Source organism: Musca domestica, unplaced genomic scaffold (assembly GCF_030504385.1).
Source record: "Musca domestica strain aabys unplaced genomic scaffold, Musca_domestica.polishedcontigs.V.1.1 138, whole genome shotgun sequence".
In the NCBI taxonomy this organism is placed as follows: domain Eukaryota; kingdom Metazoa; phylum Arthropoda; class Insecta; order Diptera; family Muscidae; genus Musca; species Musca domestica.
In genome coordinates this window covers 545565-559333 of record NW_026712189.1, presented here as the reverse complement: position 1 = coordinate 559333, position 13769 = coordinate 545565, and the positions used below count along the sequence as shown (strand labels likewise).

General features: G+C 34.1%; 2 protein-coding genes across 2 annotated transcripts; both read left to right on the top strand.

The window, feature by feature from the left end:
* Positions 1-1813: 1813 nt before the first annotated feature.
* LOC101894177 (thyroid transcription factor 1-associated protein 26) lies at positions 1814-2868 on the top strand. The gene is made up of 2 exons (XM_005188469.4): positions 1814-2153; positions 2444-2868. The coding sequence occupies exons 1-2, from the start codon at positions 1962-1964 to the stop codon at positions 2678-2680; spliced, it is 429 nt and encodes a 142-aa protein (XP_005188526.2). The 5' UTR covers positions 1814-1961; the 3' UTR covers positions 2681-2868.
* Positions 2869-3879: 1011 nt separating this feature from the next.
* On the top strand, positions 3880-11585 carry LOC101893663 (uncharacterized). Its single transcript, XM_005188466.4, has 5 exons — positions 3880-4905; positions 4969-5130; positions 7118-7347; positions 7416-7805; positions 11269-11585. Exons 1-5 carry the CDS (start codon positions 3972-3974, stop codon positions 11512-11514), a joined length of 1962 nt encoding a protein of 653 aa, XP_005188523.2. The 5' UTR covers positions 3880-3971; the 3' UTR covers positions 11515-11585.
* Positions 11586-13769: the final 2184 nt, after the last annotated feature.

The window sequence follows — 13769 nt, the reverse complement described above, 5'->3', positions numbered from 1 at the left end:
TTGAGAAGAGTTGCCAATCATTCGAAATTGACAGAAAACTATGAGAAAGGAAAACAAATAAATAGTGCCCAAATGAAAATAAAACAATGCTGCCTATCAATTTAAAAATGAAATGTCATATTATGTTATTTTCAAATTGATATTGGCAATATTTGTAGTGCTAAGGCACGGTTTACACGTGAAAATGATTAGTTATAAAAATATTTTTGGATATGTAATTCAGGCAAATGTAATATTTCCAACCATAACAATTCAATAGCAGAGAAGTGTTGCCAATCAGTCGAAGTTGTCAGAAAACGCTGAGAAAGTAGTGCCCAGTTGAAAATCAAACAATGCTGCCTATTTGTAATACAACAATAAGCTAAATATGCAATATCATATGTTGGCAATATTTTTATTGCTAAGGCATTATTTACACGTAAAAAACTGTTCGTACAGGAAAAATAAAAGTAACATTGTTAAGAGTAAGACGGGGATTTGATTTCGGCAAATGTAATTAATATGATTTTAATGGGACGCAATATTTGATATCTACGATGATGGATAAGGTTTACATGGACCATATATTCCGAAAATATATGTTATTCGAAACTTTTTTCCTGTATGTAGGTGGAACTAGCAAAAACCGAAATGCGACACTACCTTCGACAGCACTACTTTCTCGGAAACGGAAAATTATTAAAAATGAAAATTAAAAAAAATTATTAATCCTTCAAAATCAACATTTTATTCAGTCATATTTGTATTGTTAAAAGTGAAAGAATTCGCGTGTTCTCCTAAATAAGTATGCAAGTTGCACTACATCAAGTGGGGAAACAGCATTCAAACTGCAAAACTTACTTTCTTATACGAAAACTAGTGGATTCTGATCGACTATCTGCTTATCGCCCAGTTATTTCGATCTTTCTTCTTTTCTTTCATTTTTATACGAATTTCGATTATATTATGGTCTGAAATGCAAAAGAAATGCAAAAATGTAAAAGTTTTTACTACGATAACCCATCTTCCCTTTATGATGTCGGAGAAAATTGCATAAGGAGTAGAATCTTGCAGGTTCTGGAACAGACCATTTATTTTTTTTTTTTTTGAAAATATCATTGGAATGTTTAGAAATTACTTGCATTTACTGTTTTGAGGAATGCTAGACAGTAAGAAACATTATTTGTACTTTTACCATACTAAACAAACAATAAATCCCGCAAGTTAGCAGGCAGGTTATACAATAATTCATTTTTTAATGAAGAGGCTTTAACAAAAAAAAAAATTTTTATAAAAATATATTTTTATTCCCAAGCGTTGATGTATGTCTGGACTTTCTCTCAAAAATATGATCCAAAGTCTTCAATCCCTCAATTCCATGGCAAATTTGGTTAAAATCATCAATGCGAGCCCCACAATTCAAGTTTCTTAAAATCATTGATTTAAAGAAAATTGTTTTTGTTTTTCCAAACAATAAATACATACACAAAATTAACAGAAATCGGGCACACTTAGAAAAAAATTGTAATCAGCTGGTACTCTACCATACCTTTTTATTGTACCATGGATTTATTTATGTTTAATGACTTTAATAAATGTTTATGATAAAAAAATTTGTAGAATATGTTCGAAAAAAAGTTCATCTTCATAGTAGGGTAAGTTTGTGCAAAAATCAATTTTAGTGTTTTTTATCAGTTGACTTTGTCATCAACAAAATAAATGGTGGATAGAAACCGAACTAGTTCACATGATTCCTTCCAATGCACTCTATCGTTCCGGAACGCATTTAAATAATGCAACTATTTCCCCGGCTCATTTAATGAATGCTTCAAGCTGATTGCGTTTTCCTCATGTCTCATTCGTAAACAATAGACGTTTCCCATGCGCCCAGAAGCAGATGTACAACCTCCTAACAAGAAGATAGATCAAGTGAATTGAATTGGACACCTTTGTGAACAAAAACTTTAAATAAACTTACCACTATGGTAAATGCAAAAAATCCCAAAGCATCCAATGCTGGATCTCAAAAAAAGCCAAATGGAAACAAAATCAAGCATAAAGGCAATTCTGGTGGTGGTGGTGGTGCAAAGCCACCATTTAAAGGATTTAAAGGAGGCGCGCTTAAGGCACATGGGAAGGGATCCTTTGTAAAATCCAAGGAAGATTTAAAGAAGGTATGTATCAAAGTTGTATTTCAGCACAATGGGTATGCAATTGATCTTTCATGTAGCTACGCAGCCCCAGTTGTCACATGTCTAAGAATTTCTCAGCAGTTGTGGGTTTGGGTCGTGATAATTTTTAAAGCGTTCTGCTACTTGATAATTTCTTAATCTATGTAGACTTGTCTACAAACCTATATCCTTAGACAATATTGCCAGTTTCTCTGACCAGCATATTTATATAAATGTATCATTCTTTTAATGGAACACAATCATATTTTAATCAATTATTTTTTTCTCTACAGCAAAGGGCTGAACAATTTCGCCAACGTCAAGAAGCCAGGGCACAAAAACAAAAGGAATTGGAGGAGCAACGGGCCAAAGCTAAAGCAGAAAAAGAAGAGAAAGTGAAGCAGTACAAAAAGAAAAGACTGGAGCGTACAAAGGCACTTAGCAAGCGGACGCAACGTGGTCAACCTCTTATGAAGGATCGCATGCAACTGCTGCTGAAACAGATACAAGAAATGAAGAAAAATGGATAATATTGAATTTAAGATTTGTTTTTTTATATATATTTAATCATAATAGATAAAAAATTAGGTAAATTAAATGTTTTAACAAGTTTTTCATTTTATCTCTTGTTACAGTTATATTATAGAACACTGTCAGAATACAATATACTCATCGAAATCCCAATACAATTGCTCTGTTTCACAACTTGCTGAATCTACTCTTGTTGGTTTTTATTCAATATCAAAGGGCAAATGGGTTATCGTAGTAAAAACTTTTACATTCTTGCAGCTCTGGAATAGACCAATGATAATCGAAATCCCAACAGAATTGTTCTGTTCCAGGACCTGCAAGAATTTACTATTTTTAGATCTTTTTTGATATCAAAAAGGAAAAATCTTTTATCGTAGTAAAAAATTTTACATACTGAACTACAGTATTATAAAATCATTTCTAAAGTTATAAACCTCAGACTCTTTCAAATAATATGGCTTTTTCTAAGAAAATACGATTTTACAAGGTTTATGGATCTAACGGCTCTTGAAAAAATTAAACGCGGCTATTAATAGTCCTTGAAATATATTTAAAAAAACCTTTTTTTGACTCTCCAGGGCCTCCAAAACACATATTTTTTAAGACCTAAGAGCTGGGGAAAATTTAATTCTAAATATTTTTCAAAGATAATTAGTCAGGACAGATGTTTTTTGAAAAATATTTTTAAGTAAACCGCTTTTTGTGTCTGTCTGTTGTTGAAAAATATTTAAGAAGTCTCCATTTGTTGGCTCTGATGGTCGTTGAATGAAAATTTAACGAACTCGAGTAGTGGCTCTTTTGAGTTTTAAAAAAATAGTTATAAAATATACGTTGACTGATTTGTTAATCCTAGAAAAATATTACAAATCTCCACCCTTTAGTGGCTTTGTTGGTCCAAAAAATTATTTTGAAGGTCGTTGAAAAATGTTCCTAAAAATCCTGTTTTTTTTTTGGTGGCTCTCATAGTTCAAAAAAAGTTATGTTAAAACAGCCCCGTTTTAGTGACTCTGATGGTTCTAGAAAAAAAATTTAAAAAAAAATAACGTTCAGCAGCCCTGATAGTATCATTTTTTTATTCAAAAAATAAACCATTTGCTAAAACACTGTGCCATCTTTTATACTTGTTTAAGTCTTGAATTTCCTAGTAAACTGTGCACCTTTTATCAATAATAATATGTACATTTTTCATTTAACATTTCTGAAATTTTTTTCAAATAGTCAAGAGAAAATTTATAAATTATAAAGATTTTTTTTTGCTAATTTCGCTCGAAATCACGAAGAGACTTTAAGATGGCGCAAAATTTCTTGTACATGTTCGAATTCGTGGTCGATGATTTGCTGGTGACACGACCAAATTATTGTGCTCCCGAAGAATATCCCACCTGCTGCGAAGTTTCTTTTCGTAATAGTGTTTTTGTCTCGATATGCGATCGGGAGTATGGCCACTGCGTTGATCCCAGTGCAACGAAATGTGGCAAATGTTGTCTCTTCTCACTGGAGAGTCCTATACAAGATGCCGACCGTTTAATGTTCCATGTGTACAAAAAGAAAACGGACAAATGTAAATTCCTTATCGGTTGCAGTGATATGCCGATACGTGGCCTTTTCGATAAGGTAATGGAGAGTTTTGAAATAGAAAATCCAAATTGGGAAGATGGTTTGCGGAAACACCTGCAAACAATGCCGCATGCTGGTGTGCCACCAAAATGCCCGGCCATTGTGGACAATGATTGCAACGAAGACAGTATGGGGAGAAGGGAACAACTGTGTCCCACCTCGGAGTTAACCAAACGTCTGCTGCCTTTGTTCAATTTGAATGGTTGTCAGACGGGAAATATTGTAATGATCATACGTCTGGTGGCCAATGGTCCGGCAATAGTCTCCTCTTTCCCCTTTTCGAAAATTTGTAATTCAGGATGTAACAAAAGCTGTAATAAGGAAGGTGGTAATTCCGGCCGTTGTGGTGGTGGTGGAGCTACGGACGGTAGTAGCTACCCAGAAACTTCTCGTTATGAGGGTGGTGATGATACCAATGAGTTGGAAGAGACTGATAAGGCTTGTGCCAAACCAAGTAGGAGACGTCAAAGTCAACCCTGTAATGGTTGTCCAGCTTTGGATGATCCTTGTTTCACTCCCGAGAAGAAGCAAATTTGTCAACGTTATTTTGCCTGTAACACCGACAAAGGATGTCCATGCGATGAGGTGGAAGATGAATGTGCCAGAGGTAAGCAATTTTTATACGTATTTCTATTTTGGGAGAAAGGAATTTAATGATGTATTTCAATAGCTCCCATATGTAAGGAACAAAAATGTCATCTTCAAAATTGTAGTGGATCGTGTGGACCTTCAAAGAGGCCTAAAGAATCAATGGCCAATAGAGGTGGTTGTAATAGTCCTTCAAAAGGCGATGATTGTTCCTGTGACGAATGTGCGAATGCCTGTGAAGCAGGTGAGTAATTTCATTTTCGTAGTGGAAGGTACCCTTCTGAATTGGGGGGTTTTCTGACCATATTTTTTTGGAATGGACATCCATTAGAAATAGAGGTGTGTATTTTTCAAGAACGGAATGATAAAGCGAAGATTTTCAAAAATATTTTTATTTTACCTTTGTGAAGCTTTGGCATTTTGTTATACCCTCCATCATAGTATGGAGGGTATATTAACTTTGTCATTCCGTTTGTAACACCTCGAAATATACATTTTAGACCCCACAAAGTATATATATTCATGATCAGCATAAAATTCTATGTCGATTTAGCGTTGTCCGTCTGTCTATTGTAATTACGCTATCTTTCGGACGAATTGAGAGACTAGAATTGTTTATTTTGCAGTAGGCAGGTTAAGTTCGTAAAATGGCATATAGCCCCCATATGACGGTACCATGTAGGTCCACGTTTTCATATAGCCCCCACCGAATATTCGGTAATTTGATGATTTTGGCGACATTATTTACCGGAAGTGTTTCAAATTTGGTATTTGAAGTTCGTAATGGATACTACAGGTTGTGACAGAAAATTGTCTGTGCATGTCTACGTTTTCATATAGCCCCCATATAACGGTACCTCCCGATATTCGGCATTTTGATGATTTTAGCGACATTATTTACCGGAATTGTTTCAAATTTGGTATTTGAAGTTCGTAATAGATTCTACAGTCTAAGACAGAAAATTGTCGGCGCAGGTCCACGTCTTCGTATAGCCCCCCATATAACGATACCTCCCGATATTCGGTATTTTGATGATTTTAGCTACATTATTACCGATTTTTTTTTAATTTGGCATTTGAATATTGTAATGGCTTATCGGTATAGTGGAGGGTATTCGAAGTTCGGCCCGGCCAAACTTACAGCTTTTTTACTTGCTCATTTTTTTCAAGGACTATTAAAGCTTACATCTTTCAAAATAGGCCTTAAAGACTTTTCAAAAAAAAATTCTCTGCCATTTTTTATAACACAAACTTGTGGATTTCTTAAAAACATATTTTTAAGCGTGGATTTTTTAAAAAATATTTTTCAAAGCGTTGATTTTTTAAAAATATTTTTCAAAGCGTAGTTTTTTTAAAAATATTTTTCAAAGAATGGATTTTTTTAATATTTTTCAAAGCGTGGATTTTTTAAAAATAATTTTTCAAATCGTTGAATTAAAAAATATTTCTCAAAACGTGGAATTAAAAAATATATTTTTTAATTTATCAAAAATATTTTTCAAACTCTAATTGGGATTGAAGCGTGGATATTTTAAAAACATATTTTTGAGCGTGGATTTTTTAAAAATATTTTTCAAAGCGTGGATTTTTTAAAAATATTTTTCAAAGCGTGGATTGTTTAAAAATATTTTTCAAAGCGTAGATTTTTTAAAATTATTTTTCAAAGAATGGATTTTTTTTATTATTTTTTAAAGCATGGATTTTTTTAAATATTTTTCAAATCGTGGATTTTTTAAAATTATTTTTCAAAGAGTGGATTTTTTTTATTATTTTTTAAAGCGTGGATTTTTTTTAAATATTTTTCAAATCGTGGATTTTTTAAAATTATTTTTCAAAGAATGGATTTTTTTATTATTTTTAATTGGGATAGAAGCGTGGATATTTTAAAAATAGTTTTGAGTCCAAATGTCAAATAATCATAATTAAGGAATCCAATTTTTTTCCAAATGCACATTTTCTAATTAATGTCCCTTTTCATTTTTGCAGCTAAATCGAAAGCTTTGAGGAAACTGCGCTATTTATTACAAAAATATAGTGGCGAAATTTAGTAAAAATATCAATATAAAATATTTAGGACAAATATCCAAATTATCAATAAAACAATTCACATTTTTGCAATAGATAAAATAAATTTTCTTATTCTGGGTTACACTATCCGACAGAAGGGTATGTTCCATAACATCTGTTTTAATAAAACAAACAATAAATTTAAAAATTTGTTTTTTTTTCAGGTGATGCCGCTGCGAAAGATCCCTACGATCCCTGTAACGTTTGCATGCCACCATGTTTTGTGACACCACGAAAACCGGAACCAGGACCAGATGCCTATGATGAGTTTGAGGCATGTCTCAATGGCAGTGGTTTGGTAATACGTGTCCTCAAAGATACCCATTGTGTTGAGAATATTTGCGATGGTACCGAAAACTTTCAAGATGATCATTCAAGTGATGATTGTGAACAGGTATGGATGTTTATCATTATTCGACCATACATATTGTATATGCGCCTTTTCCGTTTTGGTTCACTCAGCCCAAAGCTTCCTGTGATGTGGATAAACTGCTGGAGCACAGCTCATTTGCTCGCAATCATATTAAACGTCGCACCGGCGGCCACATCATCAATCATCCGAAATTACCAAAAATACGTGCCAACATCAAGTATTCGGGCAATGATGCATGCTGTCCGGGCGAGAGCTATCATGTGCCATATTCGAAAATAAAACAATTCTGCAATGATCAACAGAATAAAATTGAAAGTTATCGTAGCCGTCGCAGTCGTGGTGGCGGCGGAGATTGTGGCCCCATATGCCCTCCTTTGCATCCGAATGATAATAAAAACTGCTGTGTCCAAGTGGATCGTGATGATATACGAAATGCCATGAAGGGCATCGATTATGATATGCGTAAAAAGGGTATTGAGGTAAGATTTTTTTTGGCGAAAAGTGTATGAAACTAAAAATTGTTGTGGACAATAAAAAATGGAGAAAGTTTAGTCTTGTGGCTAGACATGGAAATTTAGATGACAGGGGGAGGGTCGCCTGAAGAGTACGCAATAACCATGCGATTTAGGGCATTTGGAAACAAATGGCAAATAATCTTCCTGTGTCTCTTTTCGCAAGATAACTATAGAAAGGAGTATCTGATTTCGTCCAAATTTGGTGCATCGTAAAATTTCTTTAAAACATAGATCAAGATTGGAGATTAACAATATCGGCCTTTTCCATTTTCTAAGAGATACATTTAGCAATGGCGGTATTCCATTTCGTTCAAACTTTGCACATCTTTATTATACCCTCCACCATAATATGGAGGGTATATTAAGTTTGTCATTTCGTTTGTAAAACCTCGAAATATACATTTTAGACCCTACAAAGTATATATATTCTTGATCAGCATAAAATTCTATGTCGATTTAGCGATGTCCGTCCATCTGTCCGTCCGGTTGTCCGTCTGTGGAAATCACTCTAGCTTCCGAAAGAATTGAAGTAGATTGATAAAATTTTACTCAAATGTATATTATGTCTGCAGGACTTTTGGTATTGTAAATGGGCCATGTAGGTCCACGTTTCGGTATAGCCCCCATAGAAAGGTACCTCTCGATATTCGGTATTTTGACGATTTTAGCTTCATTATTCACCGATTTTTTTTAAGTTTTGCATTTGGATATTGTAATGGCTTATAGGAATGGTGGAGGGAATTCAAAGTTCGACCCGACCGAACTAAATGAATACTATAGCCTAAGACAGAAAATTGTCTGTGCTGGTCCACGTCTTCGTATAGCCCCATATAATGATACCTCCCGATATTCGGTATTTTGATGATTTTAACGACATTATTCACCGGAATTGTTTCAAATTTGGTATTTGAAGTTCGTAATGGATACTACAGCCTAAGACAGATCTACGTGCAGGTCCACGTCTTCGTATAGCCTCCATATAACGGTACCTTCCGATATTCGGTATTTTGATGATTTTAGCTACATTATTACCGATATTTTTAAGTTTCGCATTTGAATTTTGTAATGGCTCATCGGAATGGTGAATGCTACAGCCTAAGACAGAAAATTGTCTGTGCAGGTCCACGTCTTCGTATAGCCCCCATATAACTGTACCTCACGATATTCGGTATTTTGATGATTTTAGCTACATTATCCACCGATTTTTTTTAAGTTTTGCATTTGGATATTGTAATGGCTTATGACAAAAGTTACCTATGCAGGTCCATGTCATCGTATAGAACCTAATATAACAGCTACATTCGGTATTTTTAAGATTTTAACAGAATTTTTAACGGATTTTATTATTTTTGATAATTGCCAAATTCGTTGCAAATGATGGAGGGTATTCAAAGTTCGGCCCAGCCGAACACAGCTTTTTACTTGTGTTTCAATTAGCATTGGATCAAATGAGAAAATGAACGAGTAGTGAAATAGCTGATTGATCGACAGATTTAGAATCAACACCCAGACGAAAAGCTGAAGCTTGTTTTATGATTTTGACCCTTCGTGGGGGAGGTACCAGAAGGAGTGGACCGATATTGTCCATTTGTCCACTGATGGAAATATTAGGATTTGCAAAGTTAGAGCAAAATCAGATTTCTCTTTTTGTGCAATAAAATATTTTCTATAAAAATTTCGAAATATTGTGGGGGAGGTACTAGAAGGAGTGGAGCGATATTGCCCATCTGCGAACTTGATCTAAGTTTGATAATAACATTACGATGAACCAAGTTTGGACCAAATCGGATACATCCCTTCGACAGTTATCGTGCGCACCAGCCAGACAGATGGACGGACCTGGGGTCTAAAACTGTTATTTCGACTAGGCACGTTTTGACCGTATCAAATGATATATACCCTCTGTAGCCACATGACTGAGGGTATATAAAAAAAAAAAAAACGGAAAAAATCCAAATTTTTGTGATTAATTTTTTTTGCTGTTTTTCGAATTAACATCTGAAAGTAATATAAATTTTCGGTATTTCATTCGTCTTTAGCGCTATTTACCTCATTTTAAAAATGAAGGATAATCAGAGCTGTCATAGAAACCAATTTTGTAACTATTGGTTTTAAAAACGACAAGAAAAAATGCTTTGGTGTCATGAAAATCAACGTTATTGGTTTTATTTTCGAATTAGAATTTTATCGGTTATGGTTGTCATAGAAGCCAATGTTATTGGTTTTGTTATTGGAAATAAACCAAGTTGCTTAGAGCTGTCACTTTTCATTTGCTTTGGATTTTTTAAACAATTTTTAAAGGATATTCAAAGGACTAAAAATGTGGATTTTTTAAACAATTTTTAAAGGACTAGAAAATTGGATTCATTAAAGAATTTTTATAGGACATTTAAAGGACAATAAACGTGGATTTTTTAAAGAATTTTTAAAGGACTATAAACGTGTATTTTTTTAAAAAAAATTTAAAGGACTATAAACGTGTATTTTTTTAAAGAATTTTTAAAGGACTATAAACGTGGATTTTTTAAAGGACCATAAACGTAGATTTTTTAAAGATTTTTTAAAGGATATTTAAAGGACTATTTTTTTCTGAGCGTTCTTCGTCCAACAACACAAAAACTACCACTGCTGATGCCATCTTACTTTATTTATAGCGACTTATTCCTTTTTTTTCTTTACTTTACTTTTACTGATATTTCAATGACAAATAAACAAACAACACATGTAAGCAACAACAGCTGTTTCGAACATTGATTTTATTTACATTCGAAATTGACAAAACCAATTTGGTTTCATGACACCAAATGAAACCAACATTGGTTTACAAAAACGACAATAAGCAAAACCGACATGGTTTCTGTGACAGCCCTGAATATCAAATGAATGAAAACAACCTGTTGCATATAATTTTAAATAATTCTGACAGGATTCGGTCATAACCTCAGAGCTATATTCTGCAATCTGATCTACCTCGCTATAGTACCTTGTAATGGGATATTCGCCATATACAGCTCCTATATTTATTTGTATAATCTTCGGACCCAAACTTTGTTCGTTTTTGTGCTGTACTGACCTAGTATCCCCCTCACTCTAATTTGAAATTTCCATTCCCCAAAATGACGTTTCAGGATTTTAAACCGAAAACAAAGAATTCCATCCCATACTGTGTTGCAATGATTTCTATTAATCTTATTTAGCTCTAATAGAGGCCGCATCTCAAAATTATGGCAAATGTTGATCATCATCAATCTGCTGTAAAAAGCGTGATAATTTTGATTTATGATAGGCATTAGATTTGATTTAACATTTTAAGTGAGTGATTTATTGGTAGGAGACGTTCGATCTGTTGAGACTGATCTGAACCAATAAAGCCAATTTAAATCTATAATTGAAAAGTGAATGCGTTCATTTTGTTTTGTTTCTATAGGTTTGCTACAAGACCTGCGATGAAACAGACACTGACGTCTTTTTGGTGAAGTTGGGTAGCAAACAGAAATGCCAACACAAACGGAATAACATCGAAATTGAATTGAAGACACCGAAACAGCCAATTGTATTGCCAGTTCGACGCGTGACGACAGAGACCCAAATCGATGAGGTTGAATTGGATGCAGCCTTGTCGGGCATATGTAAGGGCAAGAAAAAGGGAAAGAAAGGCAAGGGCAAGAAATGAAATGAAAGAAATATAGGAAATTATTTAATTAAAATCAAGTGTAACCCAGAAGATAGAAATATTATTTATTTTTATATTTTTATTAGATTCTGCAACTCTAAAAATATAATAAAATTCTGAAATTTTAAAATTGATTTTTTTTACTTAATATGACAAACAAAACACCGAATATAAAAAAGGTACAATTACTTATTTAGTTACAGATATATGTACCATCTGTTCAAAATTTTTTTAATTTCATATATAAAAATTCTAGAAACTTTACAAACGACATAAAATTATTTTGAAATACTAAAAAAAAAATAATAGAGGCGTTTGTAATTTATTTCACAAGACAGGTGTCTGCTGCGGACATCTGTGGTAGTGTTTGAGGCTCTCTTTAAATTTATATTGGAAAATCAATTCTCAACACACACTCAGACAATAGCCCATCACAGTGTATTACCACGAAGGTCATTGCGGAACGAAAACAATTCGCAATTGCATGTTTACTGTTGAATCTTGCAAATGTTTCCATAGTATTTAGATTTATACCTTGCTACTTGTGGCCACAAAGCAATGCCAAAATAACCCACTGAAGAATACCCTGTTCTTGCTGATATCATGGCTGGGGATGTCTGTTTTTGACTATTCCAATAAATATTATTGTTGTAAGTTAATGCCAAAGGAAGTGTGGTAGTTCAATATTAGCCAGAGTGTGGGGAGACAACACAAGCCAAAGTTTGAAGATTCATAATACCCTCCCATCGAATAGATCGTATGGTACACATAAAGAAATTTAAGAGCGTGTTGGAATAAGAGACCCATAGGGCGTTTGAAGATATACGAAAAAAACATTTTTATATAAAACCGGTAAAGAAAGTCTTCAAGTCGGGCGGGGCCGACTTTATGATACCCTACACCACCTTTCTAATTTGGCAAACCTCCACATAACAATTAAAAGTATTTATGGGAAAATTCAATCATACACGCTGTGATTATAATTTTAATTTGTATCTTTTAAATTCGGACTTGAATTGCCCATTTGGTGCACAATTAATTTGAAATCGGATAAAGATAGATACGGGAGCTATATCCAAATCTGAACCGATCTCGATGAAATTTGGCAAAGATATTTCTGTGCTCTATTTGATATATTTCCCTGAATATCGTTGTTACGGAGTGCATATTACGGTTGTGGATAACAAATATAACAAATCGGATGAATAATATATATGGAAGCTATAGCTATATCTGAACCGATCTTCACCAAATTTGACATACTATCTTCTAGACTCAATTCGGTCGTAAGTTCCAAATTCCATCCCATTTGGGCAAATATTAGATGTTTGGTGCACAATAAAAAGTAAATCGGACGAAGAGCTATATCCAAATCGGAACCGATCTCGCTAAAATTTAGCATAGGTATTTCTGAGCTGTATTTGATATATTTCCCCAAATATTGTTGTTACAGAGTGCATATTACGGCTGCCAAGGACAAAAGTAACAAATCGGATGAACAATATATATGGGAGCTATAGCTATATCTGAACCGATTTCGATCAAATTTGGCATAGTTATTTTCAGGTCCAATCTGATCGTACGTGCAAAATTCCATACTATTTGGACTGATATTACACGTTTGGTGCACAATAAAAGGCAAATCGGACGAAGATATATATGGGAGCTATATCTAAATTTTGACCGATTATCTCCAATTTCAAGAGGGTTCGTCCTTGGGCCAAACAAATGATTTGTGCAAAATTTCATCTGGATCGGGTAATAAATGCGAACTGTACTTTGTTTACAAAACTACACGGACAGACGGACGGACATGCATAAATCGACCCAGAATGTGATTCTATGCAGATCATCAAAAGGAACTATGGGTCTATCTCGTTTCCTTTTGCCTGTTACAACCAAATGCAGAAAGACATAATACCCTGACCACCTTGTGGTGTAGGGTATAACAAGTAAGCAATACTACTTCGGGGCCGACCATGTGATACCCTACAACAATACAATATGGTAGATGTCACCTTAGGTCCAAATCCATTTTGGAAGATTTCGCTTTTGAAATTATGTCATAGCGCACGGCGCAGATATTACCCTTAGCTTATTATGCGATCATCTCCAAAAGCAATAGGCTTCTATTCTGACCATAACTCCACTTCCATGCAAATCGGGCAAATCCATGAGGATCGGGGCATAATTGCGACCTATAGCGTGATTACAAATTAATATGAACAGACGGACGGACGGACACATTGCTAGAT